At 46.2% G+C, this 14,655-nt stretch overlaps 1 protein-coding gene across 15 annotated transcripts in view; it reads right to left on the bottom strand.

Moving 5' to 3' along the window:
- The window catches only part of DLGAP1 (DLG associated protein 1), an 866,754-nt gene that overhangs the window by 16,724 nt on the left and 835,375 nt on the right, over positions 1 to 14,655 (bottom strand). For all 15 annotated transcript variants that reach the window (XM_021097724.1, XM_021097721.1, XM_021097720.1 and 12 more), the window contains one exon: positions 13,042 to 13,463. In XM_021097724.1, the coding sequence (XP_020953383.1) occupies positions 13,042 to 13,463 (422 nt within the window). The remainder of the gene's footprint in view (positions 1 to 13,041; positions 13,464 to 14,655) is intronic.

Below are 14,655 nucleotides of genomic sequence, written 5' to 3'. Positions count from 1 at the left end.
CCTCTGGGGATGTGCCTGACTTTTTGCTGAGTCAAACCCAGCATTTTATAGCCATAGGCACAGCTCCCCACCCCTGCCTCCATGGTGTGCGTAGTTGAATTTGTTTCTCTCAAGACTTTGAGGATCGAGCGATTCCTGGGCAAGAAATCAAAGCAGAATCATCCCCCTCCCCAATAGATTTGGATAAAAACTGGTAATAAAATCTGGTCCAGTGCCAGTCAGAGACCCTGGAGAAGACAGAGCTGGGTCTCTAAGGAACCGTACGGGAGGGGGTGCAGGTATTTATGCCATATCAAGGTCACCAGCATCTTATCAAGCTGAAAACATCCTACTAGCTGGACAGTGGACATGTTTTATGGGGAAATGATTTTTCTCTTTGTTTCTAGTTTCTGCATGACTAGGTTGGTTCAGTAATAAACAAGTATGACACTTTGGGGGGGGGAACCATGAGCATAATTAACATATGTCTTTAATATCCAAGAAGGGTTAGGCCTCTTGAGCTGAAAGGCAGAAGCACTGGTTTCTTTGCTTCCAGTTCTTACTGACCATGCCAGCTCCAGGATCAGCATGCCAGGCCTCAGAAACAGAGCAGAACAGACATATTCTTAGACCTGCAAATGTGCTTCCCCGAAACCTAGACTCTACATATCAATACATGGGACTGGCTGTCCCAGTGGTGAAGCTTCTACAGTGCACATGCTGGTGGAACACCTCCTGTGCCCCACCATCCACACCGTAATTCACCTAGTAATGCGTATGCTTCCTTTCCTTCCCAACTTTCTGTGTAGTCCACCGGAAAGAATATAGATGTTGGAGTCAGAAATGTCACCTATCAGCTGCAGATCCTGGGAGAATTTATTGCGTCCTCAGACTCTGTTTTCTTTATTTGTCAAATGATCATAATGCTATAGTCACAGGATTGCTGATTATTTAATGAATAATCTGTGAACATCATTAAGGTGTAGCAGGAATTATATCTAACTCCTATAGCCCACAGACATTCTTTAGTTCTTGGTCATTTACCTGGGAAACTAAAAGGTGACATGATCCCAAAGAGGGAATTATTTCTCCTGCTAATCTTCACACTCCAACCTCTCTCCCCAACAGTGTGGACAGACTGAATGTCCTCTTTTTTGTTGGCTTTCATTCAGGCGGATTTAGACAAGTGTCAAGGAGTGGGTGAATAACATCTCTGGGCTGTATGACTACAGAATCCATAAGGATTCTTCAGGGCTCCAGTTTTTCTTTTTCTTTTTTTTTTTCCTTTTTCTTTTTGGCTGGCTGTACCCACGGCATATGGAGGTTCTCAGGCCAGGGACTGAATGTGAATTCAAGACACAGATGGAACCTACACCAGCGCTGTGGCAATGCAGGATCCTTAACCCACTGCCCCACAGTGGGAACTCCCAGGGCCCCAGGTTTCCATGCCTATCTCTGTAGTCTGGCATAGACTCTCCCACCCATCAGCAAGAACAGTAGACAACCAGCTGCAGGATGACAGAGACGTACAGAGGAGACAGGCCTTAACCATGGCGGGACATCCAGACACATCCCCACCCCAGCCTGTTCAGAAAGCAGACTCGCCGCAGAATGAAGGGTCAGACCCTCCCCAGGAGCCACAGCTGCTACAGCATAAGCAAGGTCCCTCTTCAGGTGCAGAATATGGAAGCTCCCCTCCCCTCCCCCAGCCTGTAGCACAGGGGTCCACCCTATGCTCTGATCTGTGGCTTAAGAGTCATGCCAAACCCGTGGTTCCCAGACTCGGCGTGTCTCTGGCTACTGTTCATTAGCCCTTCCACACCCTCTTGGTTGCCTCCCTCCCGGACCCTCCTTTTCTGACTCTATTCACTCACGACTCAACCCTGCTCCCTCCTCTTCAACCATAGCCTTGCCTCCCAGGAGACAAAGAAAATGCTGGGCATCAGGCGTGAACACTCTGTGTTCTGCCTCTCCTGATACTTGTCCCCACCCCCGCCAGACCCCTAAAGCTCTGAAAGCGTGGGGGTTCTGCGTGACTGCGAGCAGGTCTGCGGACAGCAGCACAGGTGTCAGGCATTCATTCCAGCGGAATCAGGCCGTGACCATGAGCCGCCCCCGGCCCTCGAGAGCTCCCTCACTCCACTATTCCTTCTCCTTGGCCTGATCCCTGGCTGCTCTGAGAACCTGCTCCCCAAGTCTGTCCCCGTCTCAGTCACCTCTGCCTCTCGCCAGAGCCTGACCCTAGGAGTGTCCTTAAGTCGCTCCCATTCCAAGGGGAAAATCCTACCCCACTTCACACTCCCCTCTAGCTAATTAAAATTCCTTTCCAAATCCCTACGCTGAAGTCCTAACTCCAGTGCCTCTGGATGGAGACAGGGAATGAAGTTAAAGAGAGGTCATTTGGGGGCTCGTACAGTTACAATGGGTGCTCTTTCGAGAAGATGGGATCAGGACCTAGACGTGCACAGAGGGAAGACCAAGCCAAGGGGTGCGGCTCCCGAAGAAACCAGCACGCATCTTGATCTCAGCCTTCCAGCCACCCCTTGAGCTTCCACGCCGCATATCTCAGCACCAGCTCGGCACCTCCAGCCTCCCCAAATCCACATTCCCCCAGGAGTCCCTAGGTGATTACAGTCGGGCTCCAAGGCACCATCACTCTGCCCAGAGTACGAATGTTCTTCCTCGCTTGCCAGTTTGGGGGTCTGGTTTTATAAAGGGAAGCTGGAGGGTATTTTTATCTCATGTATAATTCCCATGCGGAAAACTTCTCCCTGCTCCCCACCATCTCTGGGATAAGCGGCAAATTCCCTTCAACTGCTCTCCTGTCCAGCCTTCCCTCTGCCCACTCCCTCAGGGCCCTGGGCCCCTAGGTCCCCAAATCCGAGAGCTGGTCTCTCCTCAGGGCCTTTGCTGAGGGGGCCTTTGTCCCTTGGCCCCGCCCTCGCCCCGCCCCTCATGCAAGTGTGTCTCCTCCAGGAAGGCTGATCCCCTCTCACTTCTCTCTTGCTTTGCTCCTCGAATTCCCACGCAGAGCTCTCCCTCTCCACATTCTTTCCAGCGCCATCTCTTTATATGTCTGACTTCCTAACCACACCAGGAGCCCTGTATGGATGTAGCTCCCAATATCCTATTGAAGGAATAAATTTTGAAATGAAATGACTCAGCTACAAACTCTGTGTTAGCCAGAAAAACTAAGTAACGGCAATATCCCAGGCTTTAAGCACTCTTAATTCTTTAAGGTTTCAAGGTGCCTAGAACCATGCCTAACATCTGTCGTTACAGCCCTGATGAATGAATTAGCTAAGACAGTCTTGGTTGGGTGATTATTCCTCCTTGTTTTCAGTTTGTAATACTAGTTGTGCTGATTCAGGCTGGAGGAGCCAAGCCATTTGGGATAAGCGGAATGTGTTTGGGGGTGAATTAAACCTCCTTATCTTTAGCTTTTGATTTCTTTTACTCACCTGGCCTTTTTCCCCTCCCAGTGACTTTAGGAGTGAGGAGGGGAAAGGAATTTTTTAAAAAATCTTAGAAATATAGTTGATTTACAATGTTAATCTCTGCTGTAAAAAGGGTTTTTTCTTTTTTTTTTTTGGTCTTTTGTCTTTTCAGGGCTGCACCCATGGCATATGGTGGGTCCCAGGCTAGGGGTCTAATTGGAGCTATAGCTGCCAGCCTACGCCAGAGCCACAGCCACTTCTGCGACCGACACCACAGCTCATGGCAACGCCAGATCCTTAACCCACTTAGCCAGGCCAGGGATCGAACCTGCAACCCCATGCTTCCTAGTTGGATTTGTTTCCATTCCACCATGACGGGAACTCCTAAAAAGGATTTTTTTAAAAAAAAGGGGGGGATCCACTAACTTACTCCAAAGTCATGGGATTTGTCAGACCAAATCTGCAATTTCAAGTCAGGGATTATCCATGTGGAGACATTTTTATTTACAAGTGTCTCTGGGAAAAGAATTTCTCCAACCAACTGCCCAGCTGTTTCTCAAACACATTTGTGATCCAGAGCTTCTGTCAATAAAAGGTCTCCACAGAAAACATGGATCTGTTTCATTCTTGGCTGACAGAGGCTGCTCTGAATTTAAAAAGAGCACTTTTTTTTTTTTTTAATAAAAGGAGCCAAAACCTAAATGAATAAAGAATAATGAATTTATGAATTTATTAAAGGCTAATGAATAAAGAATAGAATCCTCAAGTAGAAATTATCCATGGCCTAAAACCAGAGCTTCCACAGGGCTAAACCATGGGGAAAATAATTTGTTTGTAAAGAGCACGTTTTCAAACACTCAGCCAATTTTTTTTTTTTCCCAGTCATACTCTAGGAGTCTTACTCATACAAGACGGTTATGCTTCCTTCCATACATCTGATTCCATCAGCCATGAACTAGCAATGGCATCTACACCACATACATACATTTTTTTGAGCCTTTGAAAGCTGAGTGAAATAAAATGAGTTACCATTTCCCTCACTAACACAGAAGGACAAAATACTGCATTTGAAGTCCATTGCAATTATCTTCCACAGATATGGTTATCACTGGAGAAAAGGATCAGGGACCTTCTCCACGAGTCAGGCCCTTTCTCTGCAACCCCTACCTCCCTGCCTCTCTGCAGGGCAGAGGTGTCCAGAGTAACAGAACCAGCACCAGCCTAGGGGCCAAGCATGGTCCTGTCCTCCCTCTGCCTCCTTCACACCTCTGCACCCCTCAGCCTCAGACCACTCCCAGGGAAACACACCCACAAAAGGATGCTCTGAAAGGTCCTTCCAGCACCAACACCTTCCTCTTTGTGCCAGCGTTGTACAAAGCAAGATGCACCGAGCATTCTAGAAGGTTAAACACAAGGTACATTGCACAGTTTTCTTTTCATTACTGCCACTTCCTCTGTGGTCACTAATTTCAGGTTGGCCAGACCTTAAAAAGAGACTATGCTGTGTGTGTGTGTGTGTGTCTTGGGTGTGGAGTGGGGTGGGGAGGGACCTTTTAAAGGTCATTTCAAAGGGAAGATGAGAGTAGAACAGGAAGGAGCTAGGATGCTCTGCTTAGATGCACACAAGGCTTGAGGTGGGTGGGCTGCAGAAATCACAGGGTGCTCTTCTGCCTGCACCGCCAGTGCACAGGCTGCTAGATGACACAGCTCACCCCGGGCAGAGCAAGCCCGGGGATGGCAGCTGTTGACGGTGGCAGCAGTGGCTGTGCAGCTTCCCTAACTCAACCTGAAACCAGGCAAACCACAGTCGAGTTTCACTAGCAGCCCCTACGTTCTCTGCCAAGGCTCCAAGGCCAAGTTTCAGGAACATGGATGATATTACCAGGCAAAATGAAACTGGAATTCATCTTCCTCCTGCACACGCTTTGGGTTTATCAGTCGGTTTCAGAGAAAGCCTAAAAGTGCCACATAGAAGCAAAGACAGATTTCCTAGGACAATGACCAGTATTTTATCCCGGGGCTACTGAAACCCGAGCCCGTGTTTTCTGCCAGTGGTGCTGGACTGCATTCCTGATGGAAGCACTCAGATCCATCTGGGCCTCTCGTCCCGGTCAGATAATCCCAGACGGATCTCTGGAACATGCGAGCCATCTCCCCCAGACAGCTGTTTCACACAAGGCCCCATTGTCTGGGACAAGCTCGGATCGCTTTACTGCAAGAGCCGAGAGCCGAGGGAGCATTCTGTCAGCTGCCGAGGGCGCAGAGGAAACCTTGCTCCCTGCGGATTTTTCTTATTTTGTTATGGAGCCAAAACCCTACTCTCAACTGTTGGGGAGGGAGGTTTAACACCAGACCTAAAGCCCTCACTCTGCTTTTATTTGACCAGGGAAATGAACAGCCCCCACACCCAAAGCATTTACAGTCTGACTTTTCCAAAGCCAGCCTGAGGGGACCGGGGACTGGAAGTGGGAAGTGCTAGCTTTCCCTCTGCCCTTCCAGTTTGGGGGACTTGGGAGACAGCGGGAAAGTGCCAGTCCTGGAAGGCCAGACACAACATCCCTAGGATGCAGTGGCAGAATTAGGAGGATGGCATCAGAGAATTTTCAATAACTGAATAATTACTGAAAAGCGGGTGGCTGTTTTTTCCCTCTCCTCGCTGAGAGAAAGATGACTGCGGCCATCCCCTGCCCCAAATCTGTACCTCAAGTCCCCACTGGGCATATAGGTTCTATTCTTAACTTCTCTCCACCCCCCCTGCCCCTTCCCCACCATGGACCTGCTGAATTTTGAATTCAGGAAGTTATTTAGCAAATAAACACCTTACATTGATGATAAATAACTACGGATGTGATGACAGCAAGTTTGCCCCATCTACCTTCAGCTGCTACAGACTTTTTTGGGGGGAAGTATTTTTTTTGTGTGTGTGGTAAAATATACATAAGATCTACCCATTTGAACCATTTTTACATGGACCATTCAGAGGCATTAAGCACATTCACCAAACATTTTAAAATATTTCAAATTTTGAATAATCAAGGTGCTTCACAAAATAAATTAAGTAGGTGTGGTTAGAGTCTTCCTTTCTCTCTATCCTACTTATCTTTCCAGGCTGACAATGAAGACAGGCATCCTAGGAGGGACCTGTCATCAAGCCACCTTTGTCATGTATCCTGCAGAGAGGCCCTCCTTGCTTACAATCCACACAACGTAGAAGGCAGCTTGGCCAAGAGATTGACAGGTCTGAGCTTGACCATCTAGCAAAGCTGATTTCCTGGGTATGCACAGATTTCTTTTCTTTTCTTTTCTTTTAATATTGGGTATGCCTGCTGAACAGGACTGGCTCCTCTTCCTTACCACCCCTCTTACAAACAAAGAAAAGGTCAAACTAGAGAATTAGTGAAACAAAGGTCCTCTGCAACCCCAGGCCCACTGAGCAGCACAGAACTGTGGTTGCCAAGGAGGCAGGGACAGAGACATATGCTGAGTTTTGAGGACGAGGATGGATGAGGATGCACCATGCAACACACAAAGTATCATTATCTTGTCAAATGTTATTCATGTTGAATCTGTTCCATGAGAAGCCTCTGTGTTCTATGACCTTGGACAAGACGTGGCCAGAGAGTTGTTGTGAGGGCAAATAAAACACCTGTCAAAGCCTGAGCCCATGGCAGGGGTACTGTGAAGACAAGAAGGATGAACCTTCCGGTGCTCATATGCACCCTTCCTCCTGGCTTTCTGGCCACATCCTCACTGATGTTAATTTGCCTCATTTGAAATTGGCACCTCTTTGATGTGGCAGGTGAGTGCACCTCTGCTCTGCACTGTGCGGGATTCTGGAATGCATGTGGGTGGAAGCTCCTGTGTACCCCCTGGGGTCTGAAAGACAGATGATGCCTTCAAGTGCTGGTGGAATGAAATCTCATCTCAAGAGCTGGAAGGCACCTGCGAGGTTCACTGAGCCCCTGCAGCTGATGGATGCACAAGTTCTTTCCAGCCTTTCCATGGCCCGAGCTCACCTCTCTCTGCCAGACCCCTGCTCTGATCAGCAGGGCTCCCCCCCTCACAAGGGAGCCCCTGCTTCGAGCTTTTGGCAATAATAACTGCTAGTTACTTGTTGAGTATTTTGAAGCTACTTAGGAAGAAAGGTTTTGCTAAGGAAAATGCTTTTGTAAAAAAGAATTTCCAAAGTATTTCCGGGACTCAAACACATATTCACTGATCACCTACTGTTACTGAGTCCAAGTTTATACTGCTCACCAGTAGAGCATGACAGGCCAGTACATCAAGAGATAAGCTGTTGGGCCAAGGAACAGTGACTTTATTCAGAAAGCCAGCAGACCAAGAAGAAGGTGGATTGCTGTCCCAAAGAACCAGTTTCCCTGAGTTGGAATTCAGGCTTCTTTTATACTAAAAGGGGAGTGGGGGTAAAGTCCTGATTCTGGCCAGACTCTGGATGGGGTGTGTTAATTTCTGTATCTGTGAGTCTACTTGTTGTCACTATTGTTATATTCACTAGTTTGTTGCATTTTTTAGATTCCACATGTAAGTGATATCATACACTATTTGAGTCTACATCCTGCAGCCAATCACAAGTGGGCTTGGTCAGGATGTTTCCTGTGACCTAAACAAAGGTGTTTTAGCTTAACACTCATTCCCTGGGAAGCAGGGTTTCCAGAGATGGGCATTATGCATAATTTAAGCTGACAGGCAATATCCCTTTAGTGATTAACTTGTAATAGAATAGAAAGACTCTTCCCTATTAACTGCTATGTGCCAGGAACCATTAGAGGGGCAGTGGATATGAAGATGAATGAGCCAGGAATAATTTCAGACCCCACTTTTCAGTGGAGGAGAGAGATACATAGATTATCATAAAATAAAGTTGGAAATACCTGATAGACAAATGGACAGGCTATTACAGAAGCACTAGGGAGGCACACCCAGATCAGCCCGAGGGGGGTGCATTCTGTAAAGATTTCTAGAAGGTGAGGCACAAGCTGAGCCTTGAAAGAAGAACCATTTTCATATACCTAGACTGGCTTATATGAAGGGATGTTACTAATTTGAATCAGTTTTGTACATTTAAAAAAGCATATATAATTTGTCTGCCTTACTTCACTTAGCATAATGCCCTCAGAGTCCATCTATGTTGCCACAAACAGTAAAATTTCATTTTTTCATGGCTGAGTAGTATTCCATTGTATATATGCACCACATCTTCACTATCCAATCCTCTGTTGGTGGATATTTAGATTGCTTCCATGTCCTAACTATTGTAAATAGTGCTGCTATGAACACTGGGGTGCACGGATCTTTTCAAGTGAATGTTTTGGGGTTTTTGGGGATATAAACCCAGGAGTGTTTTATGGTCAAATAGTGTATGATATCATTTACATGCGGAATCTAAAAGATGCAACAGGAGTTCCCGTCGTGGCGCAGTGGTTAACGAATCCGACTAGGAACCATGAGGTTGCAGGTTCGGTCCCTGCCCTTGCTCAGTGGGTTAACGATCCGGCGTTGCCGTGAGCTGTGGTGTAGGTCGCACACGCGGCTCGGATCCCGCGTTGCTGTGGCTCTGGCGTAGGCCGGTGGCTACAGCTCCGATTGGACCCCTAGCCTGGGAACCTCCATATGCCGCAGGAGCGGCCCAAGAAATAGCAACAACAACGACCAAAAAAAAAAAAAAAGATGCAACAAACTAGCGAATATAACAACAACAACAACAAGTAGACTCACAGATATAGAAAACAAACCAGTGGCAATCGATGGTTACCAGTGGTTGGGGTCGGGGGTAGGGGAAGGTGCAACAAAGAAGTGGGAGGCACCAGCTACTGGGTGTGAGACAAACTACAGGGACATGTTGTACAATATGAGGAACAGAACTAGTATTTTGTGATAACTCTAAATGGATAACCTTTAAAAATTGCACAAACAATAAAAAAAAATTTTAAGCACAGAGAAAAGGGATTTACCTCTACTTTGTGTTAGCTGTTTGATCTGAAGTTATAAAACTACATTTAAAAAAATAATACTTTGGACTTTTCACTATAGACCACTGGCTTTCAAACTGAATTCTAGGAATCCCAGGATATTCTGGTTGGGGGGGGAGGGTTGCTGGGGACCCGGGTCCAGGGGGCATAGAGGCTGAGGAGACAGGACCCCAGGCCTCACCAAGCAGCTTCCCCGTTCTTCCTGCCACATTTATTGGAATTGTTTGTAATTTTTTTTAACTCTGAACAAAGGGGTTCTGATATCAAAATGTTTCAAATTACAAAGGGAGACTCACTTCCCAATGAAGTACGTTTTACTGCATACTTGCTATCTAATTTTCTCAGTTGGGTCTTTCAAAGCAAAGCACCAAAAAATACTCCTACATCCCTTGTTATCTTTGCCTGTTTTACAGCCATGACCCTCGCACCTCCCCACTGGGCAGCAACCTCGTAAAACAGATCTGAGAAAATTTATCACTACTTGGAGGAAAACATCCTTAGGAAATATAGCTTATTAATGGCGGGATGGTGGCACCTTTATGTACAAAGGCAGCAAATTATTATTCTTTAGAACAAATCTTGTCATAACAAAATACCTTCATATGGAATATGTTCATACGTCTTATAAATCAAAATTCTCAATAACATCTGAAGTAAAATTCTGGAACAATGAATGAACGGGCAATTCTTTCATGTGCAAAATACAAATATGCTTCTCTTTCATCCCAAACACAGGATGAGAACCAGGTTTTCTGACAGGATTTCCCCTTTTCAAATTTTAGTGCTTCTATCAAAACACACTGACTTGTTTTCATAGCCTCTTTAGTGTCAAGGGAGATTTTCCTAAAGCTTGATACAATGGCTATCCTCAGGCATCATTATGAAGCTGGGTTGACAGAAGTCAATCTAGTCTCCAATTCTAAGCAAACATCCGATGTGCAGTGTCTGTCCCCAGGTTCTGCTGGAAGCCAACTGAGAAGCTAGAGTGGGTCAGAATGCATGCACTGAATTCAATGAAATCTGAAAGACAGAGCTTGTCCTGCTGAGCTGCACACTGGAGTCCATTGCTCTTTAGACACTATCATTTTTCCCAGGAAAACCTAAAAAGCTTCAGGTGCACCCACAAGGGGAAAGGAGAATAAGGAGATGCAACTGCTAAGACATTCCTACGGACCCCCCCCCATCCCACCTCCTGCAGTGCTGCCAGGTGGTACTTCATGCACCATGTCACTGGGACACAGAGAAGATTCTGCCTGTCCATCCACACCGGGGTGAGCCTGCAGTGACACCAAATGTGGGGGCAAGTGTCAAGGAGGTTTCCTTTTCCGCTGCTACATTGTTTGCCTGCGTCACAGTAGAGAACAAAAGGAACGTTACAGAAACCCATTGAGGGACCGACTAAGGTCTACCCTGCTCAGAAAGGCAGCAAGGGAGCTGTCAGCGGGTGGGAGGAGCCAGGAGGAGGAAAGAGCACAGAGAGGTGCTGTGCGCCAGACACAGGGAGGAAATCCCACAACCTGCTAACTGTTACTCTCCAGGCTCTGTTCTCACAAAAATACTTCCTTTACGGAAAGCTCGCTGCTCCCTGGCAAAATTAGTTTGGTCCACTTTGTAAATCTACTGAGCATGATTTACAGTAAGCTCTAGGTGTAATGGTTAAGAAGTTGTTACTGTTTTTGGAGAGATCATAATCCATAGTGGCCATGAAAAAAAGTCCTTATCTGAGAAACAGAGAGAAGTAACATGATGCCTTGCCTTGGATTTTCTTTAAGCAACTCTGGCAAACAATGTTTATAGCAGCCTGAATTACAATTGCCAAGACATGCAAATAACCTAAATGTCCATCAACAGATGAACGGATAAAGAAGATGTGGTGTATACCTACATACATACACACAAGATATTACTTAGTCATAAAAAGGAAGCAAATTTTGCCATTTGCAGCAACATGGATGGACTGGAGGGCATTATGCTAAGTCGGACAGAGAAAGATAAATACTGTATGACATCACTTATATGTGGAATCTAAAAAACACAACAAACTAGTGACTATAACAAAAAAGAAGCAGACTCATGGATAGAACAAATGAGTGGATGCCAGTGTGGGGGGCAATATAGAGGTGGAGAGGGTGGCACAAATTATGGGGTGTAAGATAGACTCAAGGCATTATGCTAAGGGAACCATTAAGACAGTCACATAAAAACACATGATACCATTTTTATTAAATGTGTGAAACAGGCAAATCAATAGAAATAAAAAGTAAATTAGTGGTTTCCTAGGGCTGAGAGATATGGAGGAGGGGGGGAGTGACAGATGAAGTGTACAGGGTATCTTTTGGAGATGCTGAAAATGTTTTAAAATTGATTGTGGTAGTGGTTGCACAACTGTGAATATGCTAGCTTCTAAACTATATACATTAAATGGAAGAATTGCAGGGTTTGTGAATTACATATATACAATAGAAAGAAAAAGAAAGATAAGCTCAAGGGTGTGTTGAACAACACAGGGAATGTAGCCATGATTTTGTAATAACTATAAATGGAAAGCAACCTTTAAAAACTGTATAAGAATTAAAAATAATTTTAAAAAGATACTCTGGCAAAAATAATAACAAGTAGGGGAAGATGAGACGTTGAGGGTTCATCACAGTAAAATCTCTACTTTTGCACATGTTTTGAAATTTTCACAATAAAAAGTTAAATGATGATTTAAAAAATAGGTCAAAAAGCCACATCATGACAATACTCTCCCACACAAAAATGAGGGCAGGCTTTGATGCCTACCACTAAATTTCCCTGATTCAGAAAATACCACCAGTTGGAAGATCCTCCTTTCAATAATAGCTTTTCAGAGGGAAAGAAACATGCAACGTTGAAACACACACTGATTATCAACTCTATTTCAATTTCAGAATTGTTAGAAACAGGTAAAAGGTGCCTCAGAGTTGAGGTTATGAATCTGGCAACTTCTTTGTCAATCGGTAACAGGAATTGTTGCTGTTAAAAGGCCAAGGTTGAAAATAACGGTGTGCAATGCCTCCATTATTTATTTACTTTATCCATCATTTATTTTATCTTTATTTTAACCCATTAAGTTGGAATGTGTGTTAATCGTTTTAAAGCCTGAAGTTGGCCTCTCTAAAACCTAAGAGGGAAAGAGTGGGCGAAACAGGTTTAGGGATCTAAATAAGCATGGCCTCTTTCGGCCTACGCATTGCCAGCCTTGTTTTAAACTCTTACGTTAAGGGAAGTAATATACTGTAAGATTATAAATGCCCAAGGCAAGTGTATCTGGGAACTGTGAAACTAATTAGAATTAACTATTAACTCCCTGAGAGGCAGCCCTGCAGGAGCATCTTGGGGGAAGAGGAACCACGAGAAGCAAGAGTCCACGCCACAGAGTCTAGGGCTGGAAGATACCGATCCAGCCTTAGAGAAGGCGGGGTTCTTTTTATCGGGCATCGGGGGCGTGTGGACTCGGCCGCGCTGGCTCCACTCTCCCGCAGAGTCTGGCTCTGGGTGTAAACCCGCAGGGCTAGCCCGGGGCCACCGGCTGCAAGACAAGCATCCCCGCCTCAGGACTCGGGCGGGGCCCCGACCCCAGGGCGCAAGCGCAGGCGCAGCGCCTCACTTACTGTCTTCGGGCAGGTTGTTCTCGCGCTCTTCTCTCTCCATCTGCTGGCACCAGCCTTCCATGCGGTCTCGCTCCGCCTGGAGAAGTTTCAGAAACCAGTGGCCATCCCGGTGGCACACTGACCTCTGCACGGCCTCCAGGGGGTCTTCGGTGATGGAGTCAATCCAGGGATCCGGGGGCGGCAGAATCGAAGGGTCGAAATCTGCATCGAAGTCCTCGTCGGCTGCGCAGGCATGGTAGTGGTTTCCTGAGCCCTGGATGCTCACGGTGGAGGTGCTGGCGTCCCGGGAGAACTGTCTGGCCACCGGGCCAGGGCATGAATTGTCCTCTACAGATTCGAGAGAATTTTCCAGGTTGTCGTGGAAGTCCAGGTCGGCCTGCACTGCCGTTGTTACGCTATTGGAGCGAGTGAACCTGCGGAAGCTTGGAGGGATAGAGAGAGACATTTAGTGCAAGGATGTTTCTTGAGGCAGAACCACCTTCTACTTCTCTTCGTGGGTGTGCAAGAGCAGGGTTCTTCTCAGCCTTCAGAGGTAGCCCCTGAAACCAGCCCACCGATTGCCGTAGCTCTGATGCAAACAAAGAACACAGATCCCTCCTCTCTGTTCCATACGGAGTATGAAAGCGTATCTAGAGCGATTTTAGAAGAGGAGCAGTGGGCACAGCTATCAAAGCCAGTATGATATTCAGGGTCCAGCTTCCTTTGCCTTGAATCCTGAAATTCAGTGAGGGGTGAATTTGGTGGGAGTAAGGAAACGATCCAATTATAACCTAGACTGCATACTTTACTTTGAAACAAGGGGAAAAAACCAAACAAACCCGACCCAGCCTGAGCCAAGAGTATCTTGAATCCTGCATGACCACGTTTTCCAGGGAAAGCTCTTACCCGAAAGCAAACTAAAATGTTATTAAGGTCCCCTTAAAATTAAAGCTCCTTTTCCTGGTAAGGAGTTCCTATTTCCTGATCATACAGGAGATCATTGTTATAATTTGGTACACAGACTTTGGGGCAAAATCAGCTCACCAGTTCTAGCGTTCCGCCCTGCTGTACTTCCCTGCGCCTTAATTCCCCCCCCCCCCGCCCCGCCCCGCCCCCGTCCTTCCACCAAGGGGACAAAAGACAACTTGTTACAGATTCAACCTGAGCATTTGGTACGGATATCCATGCGATATGAATGTCTTGACGAAATGGCTCTAGACATCTCTGGTTGACCCCTATGGCGAAGGTGAGGATGTAAGGAAGGTGGGAGGGATGGGAATGAACAGAAGGGCAGTGAATGAGTTCTTTCTCCGATAAGGGGCAAGGGAAGCTGTGGGCCTGAAGTAATTTCAGCTCCCCCTCCCCCAAAAGCTTCATTGGCTCCTAGAGCAGACAGAAGATAATGATATAAGAGAATATGTATCTGCCTGTCCACTGAAGGCAGCGTAAGTATCTATTACTCTGCTTTATAGTTTGTTTTGTTTTGTTTTTTTGTTTTTTGTTTTCTCAATGGCTGCATGCAGGGCATATGGAAGTTCCCAGCCCAGGGATCAAATCCCAGCTACAGCTTCACCTACGCAGCTCCAGAACTTTTTCATCTTTCCCAATTGAAATTCTGTATCCATTAAACAACTT

The sequence above is a fragment of the Sus scrofa genome, chromosome 6 (assembly GCF_000003025.6).
Source record: "Sus scrofa isolate TJ Tabasco breed Duroc chromosome 6, Sscrofa11.1, whole genome shotgun sequence".
Lineage (NCBI taxonomy): Eukaryota > Metazoa > Chordata > Mammalia > Artiodactyla > Suidae > Sus > Sus scrofa.
The sequence above is the reverse complement of the archived record's forward strand: the minus strand, read 5'-3'. Positions and strand labels throughout refer to the sequence as shown.